The 12,953-nt window shown below is 56.5% G+C and overlaps 2 protein-coding genes across 12 annotated transcripts in view; one reads left to right on the top strand and one right to left on the bottom strand.

Annotated features, from left to right (window-relative positions):
* SPTB (spectrin beta, erythrocytic) overlaps positions 1-5,127 on the top strand; it is a 128,282-nt gene extending 123,155 nt beyond the window's left edge. For both annotated transcript variants that reach the window (XM_059182339.1, XM_059182340.1), the window contains 3 exons: positions 1,465-1,638; positions 1,907-1,949; positions 2,081-5,127. In XM_059182339.1, coding sequence (XP_059038322.1) covers positions 1,465-1,638; positions 1,907-1,949; positions 2,081-2,248 — 385 coding nt within the window. In that variant the 3' untranslated portion in view covers positions 2,249-5,127. The remainder of the gene's footprint in view (positions 1-1,464; positions 1,639-1,906; positions 1,950-2,080) is intronic.
* A 1,500-nt stretch (positions 5,128-6,627) lies between these two features.
* PLEKHG3 (pleckstrin homology and RhoGEF domain containing G3) overlaps positions 6,628-12,953 on the bottom strand; it is a 41,371-nt gene continuing 35,045 nt past the window's right edge. For 4 of the 10 annotated variants that reach the window (XM_059182333.1, XM_059182327.1, XM_059182330.1 and 1 more), the window contains 4 exons: positions 12,401-12,778; positions 11,831-11,944; positions 8,735-10,127; positions 6,628-8,026 (listed from right to left, as the gene is read on the bottom strand). In XM_059182333.1, coding sequence (XP_059038316.1) covers positions 7,293-8,026; positions 8,735-10,127; positions 11,831-11,944; positions 12,401-12,778 — 2,619 coding nt within the window. In that variant the 3' untranslated portion in view covers positions 6,628-7,292. The remainder of the gene's footprint in view (positions 8,027-8,734; positions 10,128-11,830; positions 11,945-12,400; positions 12,779-12,953) is intronic. The other 6 variants (XM_059182334.1, XM_059182335.1, XM_059182336.1 and 3 more) reach the window with 2 other exon arrangements.

Raw genomic sequence — 12,953 nt, 5'->3', positions numbered from 1 at the left:
CCATCTTCACAACCACCCTGTGATACCAACCAAGGTTTCTATTTCCCAGATGGAGGAACAGAATTTCAGAGAAGTCATTTGTCTGAGGCAGTATTTTACTCCAGGACCCAGCTCCTTCTCAGCAACTGCTTTACTTGGGAGTCCAAGCTCAAAGCAGGACTGCTGCAGGCAAAATCGGAGCTTTCCTGGAGGATCTTTGCATGTCAGAAACCTGGGCCCCATGAAAAGGCTCTATAGCCTGCCTGTCCAACACAGGTCAAGTTCTCTCTTTGAACTTGCAGTCTTTCCTCCCTATGAGCCCAACAAGCTCTCCACTTTCCTGCCCTCCAAGGGGAGGAGGAAAAGCTGACCGTTGCCCTGTTCCCCAGCATTCATTCCTGTGAAGTGTGAATAGGTACTGAGTTTCCCATTAGTCGGTCAAGGAGCTCAGGTCTGCCTACCAGTAAGCTTATAAGCTTGTCACCAAACATTGGCTGAGTCTTGATTTGCACAAACATGTTTCTTTAAGAAGTGCTTGTATAGTATACCACACAGATCTCAATAAAATGAAAAATAACCAGAACAAAATGCTGCTCTGCTCCCTTCAGTTCTGTGGTGAGACTCACATATGCTCATGGGTGCAAAGGGCTTTGAAAGTTAAGGTTACAGTGCTGGTCCTAGACTCACTAATCCCACTCTTAGAAATGTACCTCAAGTGCTCGCTTCAGCAGCACATATACTAAAATTGGAAAGAAATGTACTTCAAGGTAAGACCCAAGTTATAGCAAAGATTTATGCATGAATGTTTATCACATTGCTGTTTAAACTGCACTGTTTAAATTTCCAGTAATTATAGGACCCGCCAATAAAGGGATTATATATAGAATGGGATACCCTATTATTTCCTAAAATTAATTCCTAAAATTGTTTTTAGGAAAGATTTGAAAGATATGTGAAAATATTCATGATATATTGTTGTTAATCATATTTTTAGGTTTATTTTAGAGAGCAAGTGGGCATGAGTGGGGGGTGGGCAGAAGGAAAGGGAGAGAATCTCCAGCAGACTCCCCTGGGCACGGAGCCCAGCACAGGGCTCCATCTCAGGACCCTAAGATCATGACGTGAGCCAAAACCAAGAGTTGGATGCTCAACCGACTGAGCTACCCAGGTGCCCTGATTTAGTGTTAATCTTAAAAGCAGGCTATGAAACTGAATATACACTATAACCCATTTTCATTAAACATGTGAATAGAAGAAAATGTAAATAGAAAGACTAGAAGAAAATACATAAAATGTTGACAATAGCTAACTTTCAGTAGTGGAATTACAGATGATTTCCATTTCCTTTTCTAACTGTAAAATGTGTTAATATTTATTGGGGAAAAAATGGTATCATTAAAAAAAAAACAAAAGGCAAAGCTGTAATAATTGCTTACGGGGTGTCGCACCCAGACGTGCGTGACCGGCCGGCCGGCATCTCCACAGGTCGTGGAACAACCTGTACTGTGTGCTCCGGAACAGCGAGCTGACCTTCTACAAGGACGCCAAGAACCTGGCACTGGGGGTGCCCTACCACGGGGAGGAACCCCTGGCCCTGAGACACGCCATCTGTGAGATCGCGGCCAACTACAAGAAGAAGAAGCATGTCTTCAAGCTGCGGTGAGGCCCCTCCCGCCCAGGGCCCCTTCCGTGGCAGCTCAGTTTGGCGGCAGCAGCTGGACGGCAGCCTGGGGGCAACCAGCTCCTCGTCTAAGTTGCCCCTCAGGAATTTTTCAAACCAAAGAGGCTTAGCTTAGAGTGCAGATGTTCACCTCTCTCAGCAGGTTGCTGTGCTGCCTGTGAGGGTTCTGGTCCTGGGGAGGCTCCAGATTCTGGCTCCTCTCCAGGCAGAGGTGGCCACCTAGCAGGAAACCCTCTTTTGTCCTAGGCTGAGCAATGGCAGTGAGTGGCTCTTCCACGGCAAGGACGAGGTAAGTGCACGGTGGCCTCGCCCAGACCCCTGCTGTGCTGCCCCTGCTGCCCAAGGAGCAGGGGTCCCTCTCCCACCAGCAGTCTTGGGGCATGCCCCTCCCTGGTGGCCCACAGCCCTCCTGCCTTGCAGGAGGAGATGCTGTCCTGGCTGCAGGGCGTGAGCACCGCCATCAACGAGTCCCAGAGCATCCGCATCAAGGCACAGAGCTTGCCCCTGCCCTCCGTCACCGGCCCTGATGCCAGCCTTGGCAAGAAAGACAAGGAGAAGAGATTCAGCTTCTTCCCCAAAAAGAAGTAGCCTCTCTGGCGCCCCGCCGGCGGGACCGGGCCGTGTAGGGACTGGCGGGGCGCCCATGGCCTCAGCCCGGGCCCAGTCCTCCCCTGCCCCTGCCTGCCTGTTCCAACCGCGACCACGGCCGGCGGCCAGGGGCCCGCTGCGCTGCGATGCCTGTCTCCACCGGCTCCTACCCGCCTCTGCTCCCGTGCAGCCCAGGCTCCCGCCCAGGGCCAGGAGCCCCTGGGGCGGGAAACGGTTTCCCAGGCGCCCGCGCTCCTCTCCTGCCTGCCCCCCTCCTCCCGACGGAGGGCCCTCTGGCCCTCAAGCCCCACAAAAACTGGAAAAGACAGAGGAGGTTCCTCAGATGCTGTCCACTCCCAAAGCAGGCCTTGCTTGGGGCTGCCTCCCATTTGGTCACGGCCAGGGAAATGGAAGAGAACAAGGGAAATGCCTGAGATGCCCCTTAGGGGCATGAGGAAGGAGCTTCAGGTAGGCACCCAGGGCACTAGCTCTAGCCGAGGGGCTGCTGGGGACCCCAGAGACACAAGGGGCCTTTCCCACGGGGCTTCCTTGGAACTGGGACTCATACCTCAGGGGCCACCATATCCCTTCCACCTTCTTGCTCTCACCAAAAAAAAAAAAAAAAGTGGGGGAGGGGCACTACCAAGGTTGGTGGGTCCTAAATGTAAGGGCCTCCCCTGCCTCCGGGGCCCTCTGATACCACCACAGGTGGTAGAAGGGAACAAGAGTTCTCAAGCTGGTTCTCTCAGACCTTGACATTGCCCAAGGCTCTGCCTCTCCACTCTGGGATCCTCCCCAACTCCCAGGCAAACCAGCACTGTCCAACTCAGACCCAGGGTCCCTTAGGGACAGTACAGTTCCCCAGACTGAAGATGGATAGCCAGCATCTGCAGTGAAGCAGCCCAAAGCCAAAGGCTCAATGTCCTGGCTGTAGCTGGTACCATCTGAGAGTACTGGCTGAACAGTGAAGTTCGTGACCTATCACCCTGGGCGGCAAACGGAACCGTAAGCTGGGTACTACCACCCATGTCACACCACCGCTGGGAAACTACGACAAATGCCGGGGGCTGGGCCATGAAGGTACAGCACCCCTTGCTCAGCTTCTCCTGAGGTCCTTATCAAGTCACATGGGTATAAAGGCCAAACATCTAACACCCCCTTCCCCAAGCCCAGCTGAAAGGAGCCCTGTGCACAATTTCCCCAGGGAAAGGCTCCCCCCACCCCACCTTCCCCATGCTGTGAAGGTCCAACCTCTGGGGGAAAGAGGGCACTCGTTCCCAAAGATCTCCCCACCACTCTGAAAGCAATACAGCTCCAACCCAGCATCTTCACTGGGTTTAGGTCCAAAAGAGGGGTCAAACTAGGGGCAGCAAGTGTTTCCCCCCCTGAAGAGACCCTAAGTCCCTGGGGCCTCAGCTGCTACTCTATCACCTTCCCTATGAGGAGCCTCGGGCACACGGAGAGGATTCCTCTGGAAGGGGGGGGTGAGGTTCCGGTTGCAACCACGGGGCTAGGCACCCAGAGTTACTAGGCCTTCCCAGGAGCCCTTCTTGTAGGCACAGCTTAGAGATCAGAACCACCCTACCAAAGGGTAGCTAACTAACTTCAAACAAGAACAGCAGGAGGGAAGTTCTCCATGGGAGCTTGACATCCCCAGATCAGGGTAGGGGGTCTCACCTTTGTAGCCAGGGTCTTCCCTTGGCCTCTATGCATCTAACCCTACATCCCTCTTAGCATCTACAGAGAAGCTAGTATATACCACTCACCAGCCTCTTTCTCCCTCTGGGGAAACAGGCAGGAGGCCGTGCAGTGACTACACTCGCCTGGCAATGAAGGCCTCTGGAGCATCTGAGGGCATGTCGTGCTCCAAGGCAAACAGCACGTTCCTTACTGCAGAGCAGGTAGTGGCAACCATCTTCCTCAATTCTTTCCCTGGGCCAGTCTTTAGGGAGATAAGGTGCCCCCCTCTTCCTTCCATGCGTGCCAAAGTAGCAACTGAGGTGAGAAATTTCCAGCAAGCAATCCCATAGCCCAAAGACTGAAAGGGCCCCAAAGGAAGAGGGAGGATCCCACCAGTCCCCCAGGACTCCCGGACTGGGCAATGGCAGCCAGCCACATGTGACCCACTGGCTCTTGCCAGCTCCCCAGGCACCCCTCCCCCATCACGCAGGCCCCGAGACACTCACCCAACAGCCCTGAAGCTACAGAAGGCCGGCTTGGGGAGATTGTGCCACAGGGGGTGAAGTTCCTGTGCCCCTGGCAAGGGATTTCCCCTCCTTCCATTTTCTACTTTGCAATCTTTTCGCAGTATTCCCAAACTAGGTTGACACACTCCAGTCCACACCAGCATAACAGGCTTCCTCCCCAGGGCAGCTTAGAGGAAGCTCCTTCTAGGTATGGTCAGGTGGTCCTCCTTCCTTCTCTCCTTCCCCTTCATCCCCTGGCCCCTCATGGTTGCTTGAGGGTGGGGGAAGGGCAGTATGGAAGGTCGCCAGGCATCCCCTCAGCCCCCACAAACTAGCACCCCTAACTGGAAGCTTGTGGAAGGCTCAGCGTCCCCACCACACCACTTCTCTTTCCTGCCTGTTGGAGGGCAGCTAGGGTTCCCAAGGTTGGTCCTGGATCTCGCTCGCCACCCTTTAGCGGGAGCGGGCAAGGATCCAGAGGACCATACGGCCTGGTCCCTTGGACAAGCAAGCTCAGGGAGGACACAAGGGAGGAGGCAGCTCCACAAGACTGCAACCCTGTTGGGCACAGACCACACAATCTGGTGCTGGCCCTGGGGCCAGCTGGGCCTTGTCCTCCACCTGCTCAAATGTGCTTCCACCAACCAGAGAAAACCCATTTACTAGTTTTTCTAATAAATCAATAATGCTCCATCTTTCTCTGTTACTTATTTGACTGACTTTGTTTCCCTCTGAATTGGGCCAAGGAATGGTGGTTGAGTGAGCAAGGGCAGGGAGGGACCACCATGGAGACAGAGGGAGAGCCAGTCTCTGGTTGGTCCCCGAAGCGTCTCGTGCCCAGGCCCAGCTGCTGTGCCTCACCAGAGACCCTGACAGCAGCTCACTCGTTCATATAGTCAACCACCTTGAGGGCCTGCAGCAAGCCCTTCCCCACAGAGCTCTTGGCCTTTGCTGGACATGGGAATTAGAGGTGCCATGCCCAAGATTCATCTGGGCGGGGGAGGGGGGCAGGGGGGGTTCTTTTGGTCTAGGTGGATGAAACCTTTTCAAAAGGCTCCACGGACGACTCTCAGTGGGAGCGAGTGAGAACCAGTGAGCTGGTTCTAGGCTCCCAGTCATACCATGGTTAAGGATCACCTGGGGAAAAGTATTCACTACAACTTCCCAGGCCCTACCCTCCGAAAAGTTTTGAGTCAGGGAGTTTGAGAAGCAGTGCATGATCTATTTTCTCCAAATCATAGATGAGGGAAAAAAAGCAAGAGTTCAGGTGACCTAACTAATTAATGGAAGGGCTGGGACCAGAACCTGGGTGTCCTCTCACCTCAGTACTTTTCTGACTCCTGAACATCAAACCCCAAGCCTGGTAGGAGTTAACAATCCCCAGCACCAGTAGCAATGGTCACAGAACATTCAGGACAGCAGGTAGCTCTGCCCCATCTGCTTCTGCCTAGGAGAGGCCTCCCCTGGCTTCCACTCTCCCCCTGACCTCTTCAGACTCTGCACAACCGCCTTCAGGTTGAGTCTGTCCTGCAAGATCAGAAGCTCACAGAGCCCTGACCCAGCAGACCAGTGGAACACTTGCCTACAGAAACAGGGCCAAACAAGGCTGGTCCACCACAGAGAAAGGGCAGAAAACCCAATCAGAAATCGGCAGGCACTCCCAGTCCTTTTGAGAAAAGGCACTTTGAAAATAGGATGAAAATGGAGGCTCCATCCCCAGAAAAAATGCATTTGCTCTCCTGATGTGATGTTGCAAGCCACCGCAAGACAGGTCTAGGCTCCAAATTTAGAATCCTTGTCTCCTATGAGGTCTCCTGGGAACTAGAGAGGGAGAGAAAAGGCACCAGACATTGGAAATTTCTGCCCATTAGAAAAATGTTCATTTCCTCACCTTTTTAGGCCAACATTGGTCCCTGAGGAAAAGAGCTTAAGGCTAGCATGATGCTATTTCCCCACCCTGCAGGACACTAGGCCAGGGCAGGCAGAGATCAGGTTCCTTCCCGCACACCCTGCTGCCCCAGCCTCCCCTCTAAGCACCCTGCTGCCTTATGCGTCGCAAGCACGACTGATGCAGGAGAGAACGTGGCAGCAGCCGCCACACAGCCCGCCTCCCTGAGGCATCCGTGGCCTCAGTCAGCAACCCCACCCCACCCCTTCACCCCCCACCAAGGCCCAGTGAGGAGCACACACAAGTTGGTTGGTGAGCAGCGTTATTGCACCGTTGGCAAATAATGAAATGTATGTACATGAGCGACAACCACAGGGTCAGCAAGACAATGTACATGAGCTAGAACCACAGGGTCAGCAAGACAACCTACAAAAGTACCTGAACGGAGTCCATTACATTATTCACAGGAAAGGAATCAACAACTGGAGAACACACACTCACAGACATGTGCGCAACTGCACCACAGAATGGGAAACAATAAATTATGGGTCTTGTTCCTGCCTGGATCCTAAGAAAGGCACAACTAAAGAGCAAAGCCTCCCCAGGCCACTTCCACAGTTCCCCTGGGTAGGCTCCTCAGCCTGGCAGTGGTCAGCCCGACACTGGAGGCCGGAGCACAGCTTATTCCCCCAGAAAGAGGAGAGCTTAAATATTTGGCTTCTTACTAGACAAGAACTATATACAAGGGAAGTGGCCACACTGGCCTGGGTGGGTAGCAGGGCTCAGCTGGCCCTGTGAAAGTCACCACGAGCCCCGGGGAGCACCGGGCCATTCCCAGCAGGTGAAGGCACTGGTTGAGCACATCAGCCCATTCTTTCAGGGGCTTATGTGAGCCCAGGGAGCCCAGGCTTGTGGGCAAGCCCAGCAAGGTTCCTCCACGTCCCTCCGCTGCACAGCTCCTCCCTCGGAGTCAACCTACGGAGTTCAAGGCCTGGAATTTCTTCCGCAGGTTTCTCACTCTGCCCGGCTGGCCTGGGTCTGCTGGGTCCCTGGGACCCTCTTCCTTTTGCCAATACTCTGGACTCCTGGAAATTCCAGACTCCTGGAAATCCAGGCCCTGTCCCACTGTGGCTACTGGTGTGTGAGGTCCCTGCCCACTGCCCTCCTCCAGTCCCCCAACAGGGCAGAGCAGGGGCGCCTTCTCCATGACAATCACCCGCCGGTTGTTCTCCAGGGTGAGGTCCGCCGTGACATACAGGGTCTCCTCTCCAACCGGCCTGCTTTGGGGCAACCTCCCAGGAGGCTCAAGCTGGGCGCCCTCTGGGCCCCCCTGGCCCCTCCTGGCACCCACGCTGCAGCAGCGGCCCACCCTGCCCGCCAGAGGGGGCTCCACCATGTTCTCAGGCGCTGAGCGGCTGCGGTTGACAGGCGGGCCGCGGGGCCGGCTACCCTCGGCTTGGAATGCCTCGTCGTGGGAGGCATACTTGGAGCAGAGCTCTCGGACATCAGGCCAGGTGAAGGTCTCAGTGTCAACAGGGCTGAGGGGGCTTCGAGAGGAAGGCCGGGCCCCAGGCGAGGTGGTCCTCGGGCTGGCAGTAGTGGGGCTGAAGGAGAAATGCCGAGGAGAGCCAGGCTTGGGCGGGCTGTGCTCCTGGGCCACCATCTGCTCATCGCTGAGGAGGGACAGCACCGGCTTTCTCTTACCTATGAAGAGAGAGTAAATGTAATGAGTGACCGGGCGGGGCGGGAGAGGGCAGGCGACGACTCCGCACTGCCTTCTGCTCGTGCTCCAGGCAAGGCTGCTTCCTGGGGTTTTGGTTATGAGGGGAGAGAAATCATTCATCATCCACAGTCCCTTTATCAAAGGGCAATGGGTGGGGGGGTGCCTGGGTGGCTCCACGGTTAAGCGTCTGCCTTTGGCTCAGGTCAAGATCCCAGGGTCCTGGGATGGAGTCCTGCACTGGGCTCCCTGCTCAGTGGGGAGCCTGCTTCTCCCACTGCCTCTGCCCCGCTTGTACTCTGTCAGATAATCAAATCTTAAAAAAAGAAAAAGGCAGGGGGTGGGCAATGGGAAGAATGAAGAAAAGCTAGTGAACAGAGTCAGGAGTCAAAGGAAAAGACAAGAACCTTTACTATCCCGGAAGAGAAGGCCTGTGGCCATGTTTCCTCCCAAGGTCCCTGCTCCACAAGTAGGGCTCGGAGAGGGCCGTGAGGAGGCTCAACCAGGGCCACACGCTGGGCCTTGGGTGTTGGACTAACCACCCGGGGTCGCACAACTTGTGTGTGGAGACCAGCCCCCTCTTTGGTCATGGTTCTATGGGGCCACCTTCCCCCAGGAGCCAACCTACTCCTAAAAGGCTCTTCCACCCCAGACTTGCAGGAAGGACCCACTCCCCACCCGCGTGGCTGTACCTCTGCTGCCTGAGGGTGCTCCGGCCTCCTCCTGCAGGCAAGGAATGGTGGGAGCTGCCTTTCCCCACTGGAGAGGAGGCCTGGCTATCACAGACTTGCTCTTGATGCGGAGGCTGTACTGGCGGGCCAGCTGGTAGACCTTGTTCTTGACTCGCTCGCTCATGGGGCCATCCATCACGTGGGAGAGCTGTACGATGCGGGGGTGCAGCGGAGTCACCAGCTCCCCCTGGACGCTGCTGCTCAGCTCCTTCACCAGCTCCTTCAGCTCCCGGGCCAGGTGGGCTGGGCTGGGCTGCTCCGTGGGGGAGGCGCTCTCAGGGGAGGCGGTGGCCGACTCCTCAGTGATGGCCCCCAGCTCGTGCTCCTCCAGGATAAAGAGGGGCTCGTGCAGGTCAAAACCATTGGCCTGGCCTTGGCCAGGCCCCTGCAGAGAGCTCTCCCTGGAAGACTCCATTCCCTCCCAGATCTTTACGATTTCCGAAGACGGCCGGAACTCAGCATCTGTGATAGGAGCTGACTCCCCAGCACTAGCCTGGCCGGCTCCTGGGAGGTCGCACAGAGTCCATGAAGGCGGCTGGGAGCCCACCTGCCTCTTATGCCCCGGTAGAGCCATGGGCTCTGGGTCTGGCCTGGGAAGGCTGTTGAATCTGGAAACAGAGTTTCTCACCAGCCCCTTGGGGATGTAGGAGAGACTCTCCCGGCGCCGGACGCTAAAGCCTGCATCACGGTGCTCTGCACTTTCATAGTAGCTCTTGATTTTGTCCAGCAACAGCCGGTCTCGGGTGGAGAGGGTCGACGCCTTCCTCTTGCAGGAAGGCCTGTCGGGCTCTGCTGGGCAGCCTGGGCTCGGGGGCTCCAACCCATTGACCGAAAGGCCACTGTCCGTGGCCACTCCCACAGTGCTGTCCACCTCAGGGGGCGGCTGCAAGCTGAGGGCATCCGTGGTGCTGCCGGGCCGGGCCGGGCCCTTGTCGCTGCCCTCGAGGCTGAGCACACTGCTGCTGCGGCTTGCCAGCCTTGGGCTCCCGAAGCCGCTGGCCTTGCCGTCCTCCAATGCCAGGCTGCTCCGCCGAGAGAAGCTGCTGGCGAAGCGCTCGGCAATGACGCTGGCCTGGTCCAGCACAGAGGGCGGCAGGAGGCTCTCGGTGTCCGGTGTGGGTCCCATGTCCTCCTCCTCCTCACTGCTCAGAGCCTTAAGGTCCTCAGTGCTCTCAGCCACCACGAAGCCCACCATGTCACCCGGGGGTTCCAGCCCCAGCAGCTCCTGGTGGGCACCAAGCTGTGTTTCCAGGACTTCTGGAGACTCCGTGTCTGAGGGCACCTCCTCAATGCTGGGAACTTCCATGGCGACAAATACTTCCTGCTCCAGCTCAGGCTCAGGGTCTGGTTCAACCTGGGACAACAGAGCTCCTATGAGTCAAAACCCTCCCTCATGAGACCCAGAGAAAGGGACAGCATGACCTGCTCAAAGCCCAGTGAGAGGGCATGCAGTTTAGGACCAAAGGCAATGAGAATGAACACAACTCGAGAGTGGGAGAGACACGGCCTTAGGGAGAGGAACGTGCGGAGGTCCCTCAGCCATCATTCAGCTACCGGCCTTGGGTTGTTTAAAAAAAAAAAAAAAGGCAAGGAAAATTCTGGGAACACAGATGGGGTAAAGTGGTAGCACCTCTCAGGGACAGCCTGCCTGGGAGCTATAGGGACAAAGTGGCAGCACACGGCAGAGGGTATGCCTGCTGGAGAGGCAGCTTCCTAAAGCCCTAGAGGCACACAGAGGCTATTCTGGGTTCAGACCCAGAGGGGCCAGGACGTCCTGTGTGGATGAGGGTCCAGAGGGCAACAGGACCACACACTAGAGTCCCGTCAGAGTGGGTGAAGACAGGGACTTGGCTCCTCCCAGCCAGCCTCTGGCCCCAGCCACAAAGCGGCCAATGCCCAGCAGACAGGGAAGGAAGGAAGGAAGAAGCACATGTAAGAACCTCCTCCTGACCACCTTGAAGAATCTGCACCGTGAAACCAGGCAGTACAGGTGGCTTCCCAGAGGGGCCTTGAGGAAGAAGGGCAGACACTCCACATTCAGAGGAACCAGACCCAATCCCAACTGTTCTAGTCCAGAGTCTGCAAAGCAGGACCCATGGGCAAGGCCTGCACTTCCCAACACAGCAGCTGCTGGCCACAAATGGCTTCTGAGCATCTGAAATGTGGCTAGTTCAAACTGAGAACAGCTGTAAGGGTAAAACATACACCAGACCACAAAAACACCATACACAATATAAAATGTCCTTAATAGCTTCTTCCATTGCTTACATGTTGAAATTATAGTTAACATTTAATAATTAAATAATCTGTTAACATGGCCACTAGAAAACTTAGTTATACGTGCTGCTTGCTTCCTATTATCATAGGACACCACCACCCCAGACTCCAATCCAATGTCAGGTTCCTCAGACCTGCCGGGGTTGGTAGGCCTGTCTGAGGTCAAGGCCTCCTACCCTTTTTCTTGTAACTTTGAGAAAACAAAGGTATGGGTTCCATCCACACACAGCATGTGGCAGGAAGTAGAATATGGGCTTCTAAATCACAGACTGGTTTGAGCTCAGCTCTGCCCCTCGGAAGCTGCCCAACACCAGGCACATCACTCAACTTCTCTGAGCCTCTTTCTACCTGAGCTGTTGAGGGGAACAGAAGAAATAAAACATCGGACATGGAGGACGTGGCCAGTAGATGTCAGTACCCAGAGTCGGGGGGCTCGGGCGTGAGTCCACTGTCTGTCCAGCTGGCAGGAACAGGGTCATACGCCCTATACGAGGAGGCCTGGGTGAAGGAACCTAAGATCCTATTACTTCTGCTAACAGGGCCCTTGACAAACGACTGCATCTTGTCAAAAAGGGTCTTCTTTTTCTAATTCACAGGAAGGCCACCTGCTCACCTCACCACAGGCCCAGAGGCCAGACCGGCTTCCTAAAAGGGGCCGAGACTGTGGGGGGATCCCTGTCCCCATGGGCCCAAAAAGCGAGTCTGGGGCCAGCAAGCCCCACCCACAGACCTGCGCTCTGGGCTCTCCTGCACGGGCCCTCCTGCCCGCCGGCCGCTCACCTCTGGCCGGGGAGAAGTGGACTCGAAGCTCATGCACTTCTCAGCACTTGTTGGAGACCGGCCGCTGGATCTTCTACAGCTCTGGGGGCCTTCGGACTCCCTGCGCCCCTTCTCCTGAAGCAAAGAGAGGGCCATTGTCAGCAACTGGGACAACCGGAAGCTCAACCCTTCTGCAGCCCCACAAGAGCAAACCTTCTGAGCCCCAAGGGGTCTGGGCCATACTGAGAGCCAGCCTGAGACCTGAGCCTGAACCACCAGGTCTGGGGGACCCAGAACTCCCCACCGGGTGTGCAGCCTCCAAAACGCCCAACCCGCTGGCTTCTCCCCTTCTCCGCCGCCCCCACCCCGTTAGTCATGCTCACTGGGCAGGACACTAGCTCACGCCCAGAACCAGAATAGCACATGCCAAGGGCTCACCAGGGCGTGACAGCGGGCGAGGGGTTAGGTGCTAACGGCAGGAGTGAGGGAACAGGACAGAGGGGGTGGGAGGGCAGGGGAGAGAACTCCCGGATGGGCATGCACTGGCCAGGGAACATGCAAGGAGGAGGGGAGATCAAAGAGACACCTCACCATAGCGCCCCGGGAGAAAAGTAAAGCGTTGGCCCGATAGTGCCAGCAGTGGAGGGCGGCCAGCAGCGAGCTGGCAAAGTCGGCTACCTGCTCCGCCACTGCCAGACTCTCCTCCTCCTCCTCCTCCTCCTCCGAGCCTGGGGGCTCCAGCCTGGCCCCCTTCTCGCTGCCTTCATGCCCTGCCAGGTCCTCCAGAGACACCTGAAAGGCCCGCTCCTCCTCCTCCTCCTCCTCCTCCTCCTCCTCCTCCACCACCACCTCCTCTTCCTCCTCCTCCTCCTCCTCCTGCTCCCGGGCAGCCCCTTCAGCCTCCGGCTGCACACCCTGAGCACGAGGAGGCCGCCCAAAGTCCAGGAGAGCACCGGCACTGCCTGCATGCTGTTCAGAGCGGAAGACCCCCCTCGTGACTGGCCTCCATGCAAGCCCCCTCCTCCTGCCAGCAGCTGGGGGTGTGGAGGCTTTACATGGGGAAAGCCACACCTAAACACCCAACCCCTGGTCTGCACCAGAGCAGAGGGAGGACAGGGGTGGGAGTCCTCAAGGTGGGACTCTG

This window comes from Mustela lutreola, chromosome 7 (assembly GCF_030435805.1).
Source record: "Mustela lutreola isolate mMusLut2 chromosome 7, mMusLut2.pri, whole genome shotgun sequence".
Lineage (NCBI taxonomy): Eukaryota > Metazoa > Chordata > Mammalia > Carnivora > Mustelidae > Mustela > Mustela lutreola.
This window is presented reverse-complemented; position numbering and strand designations above follow the sequence as displayed.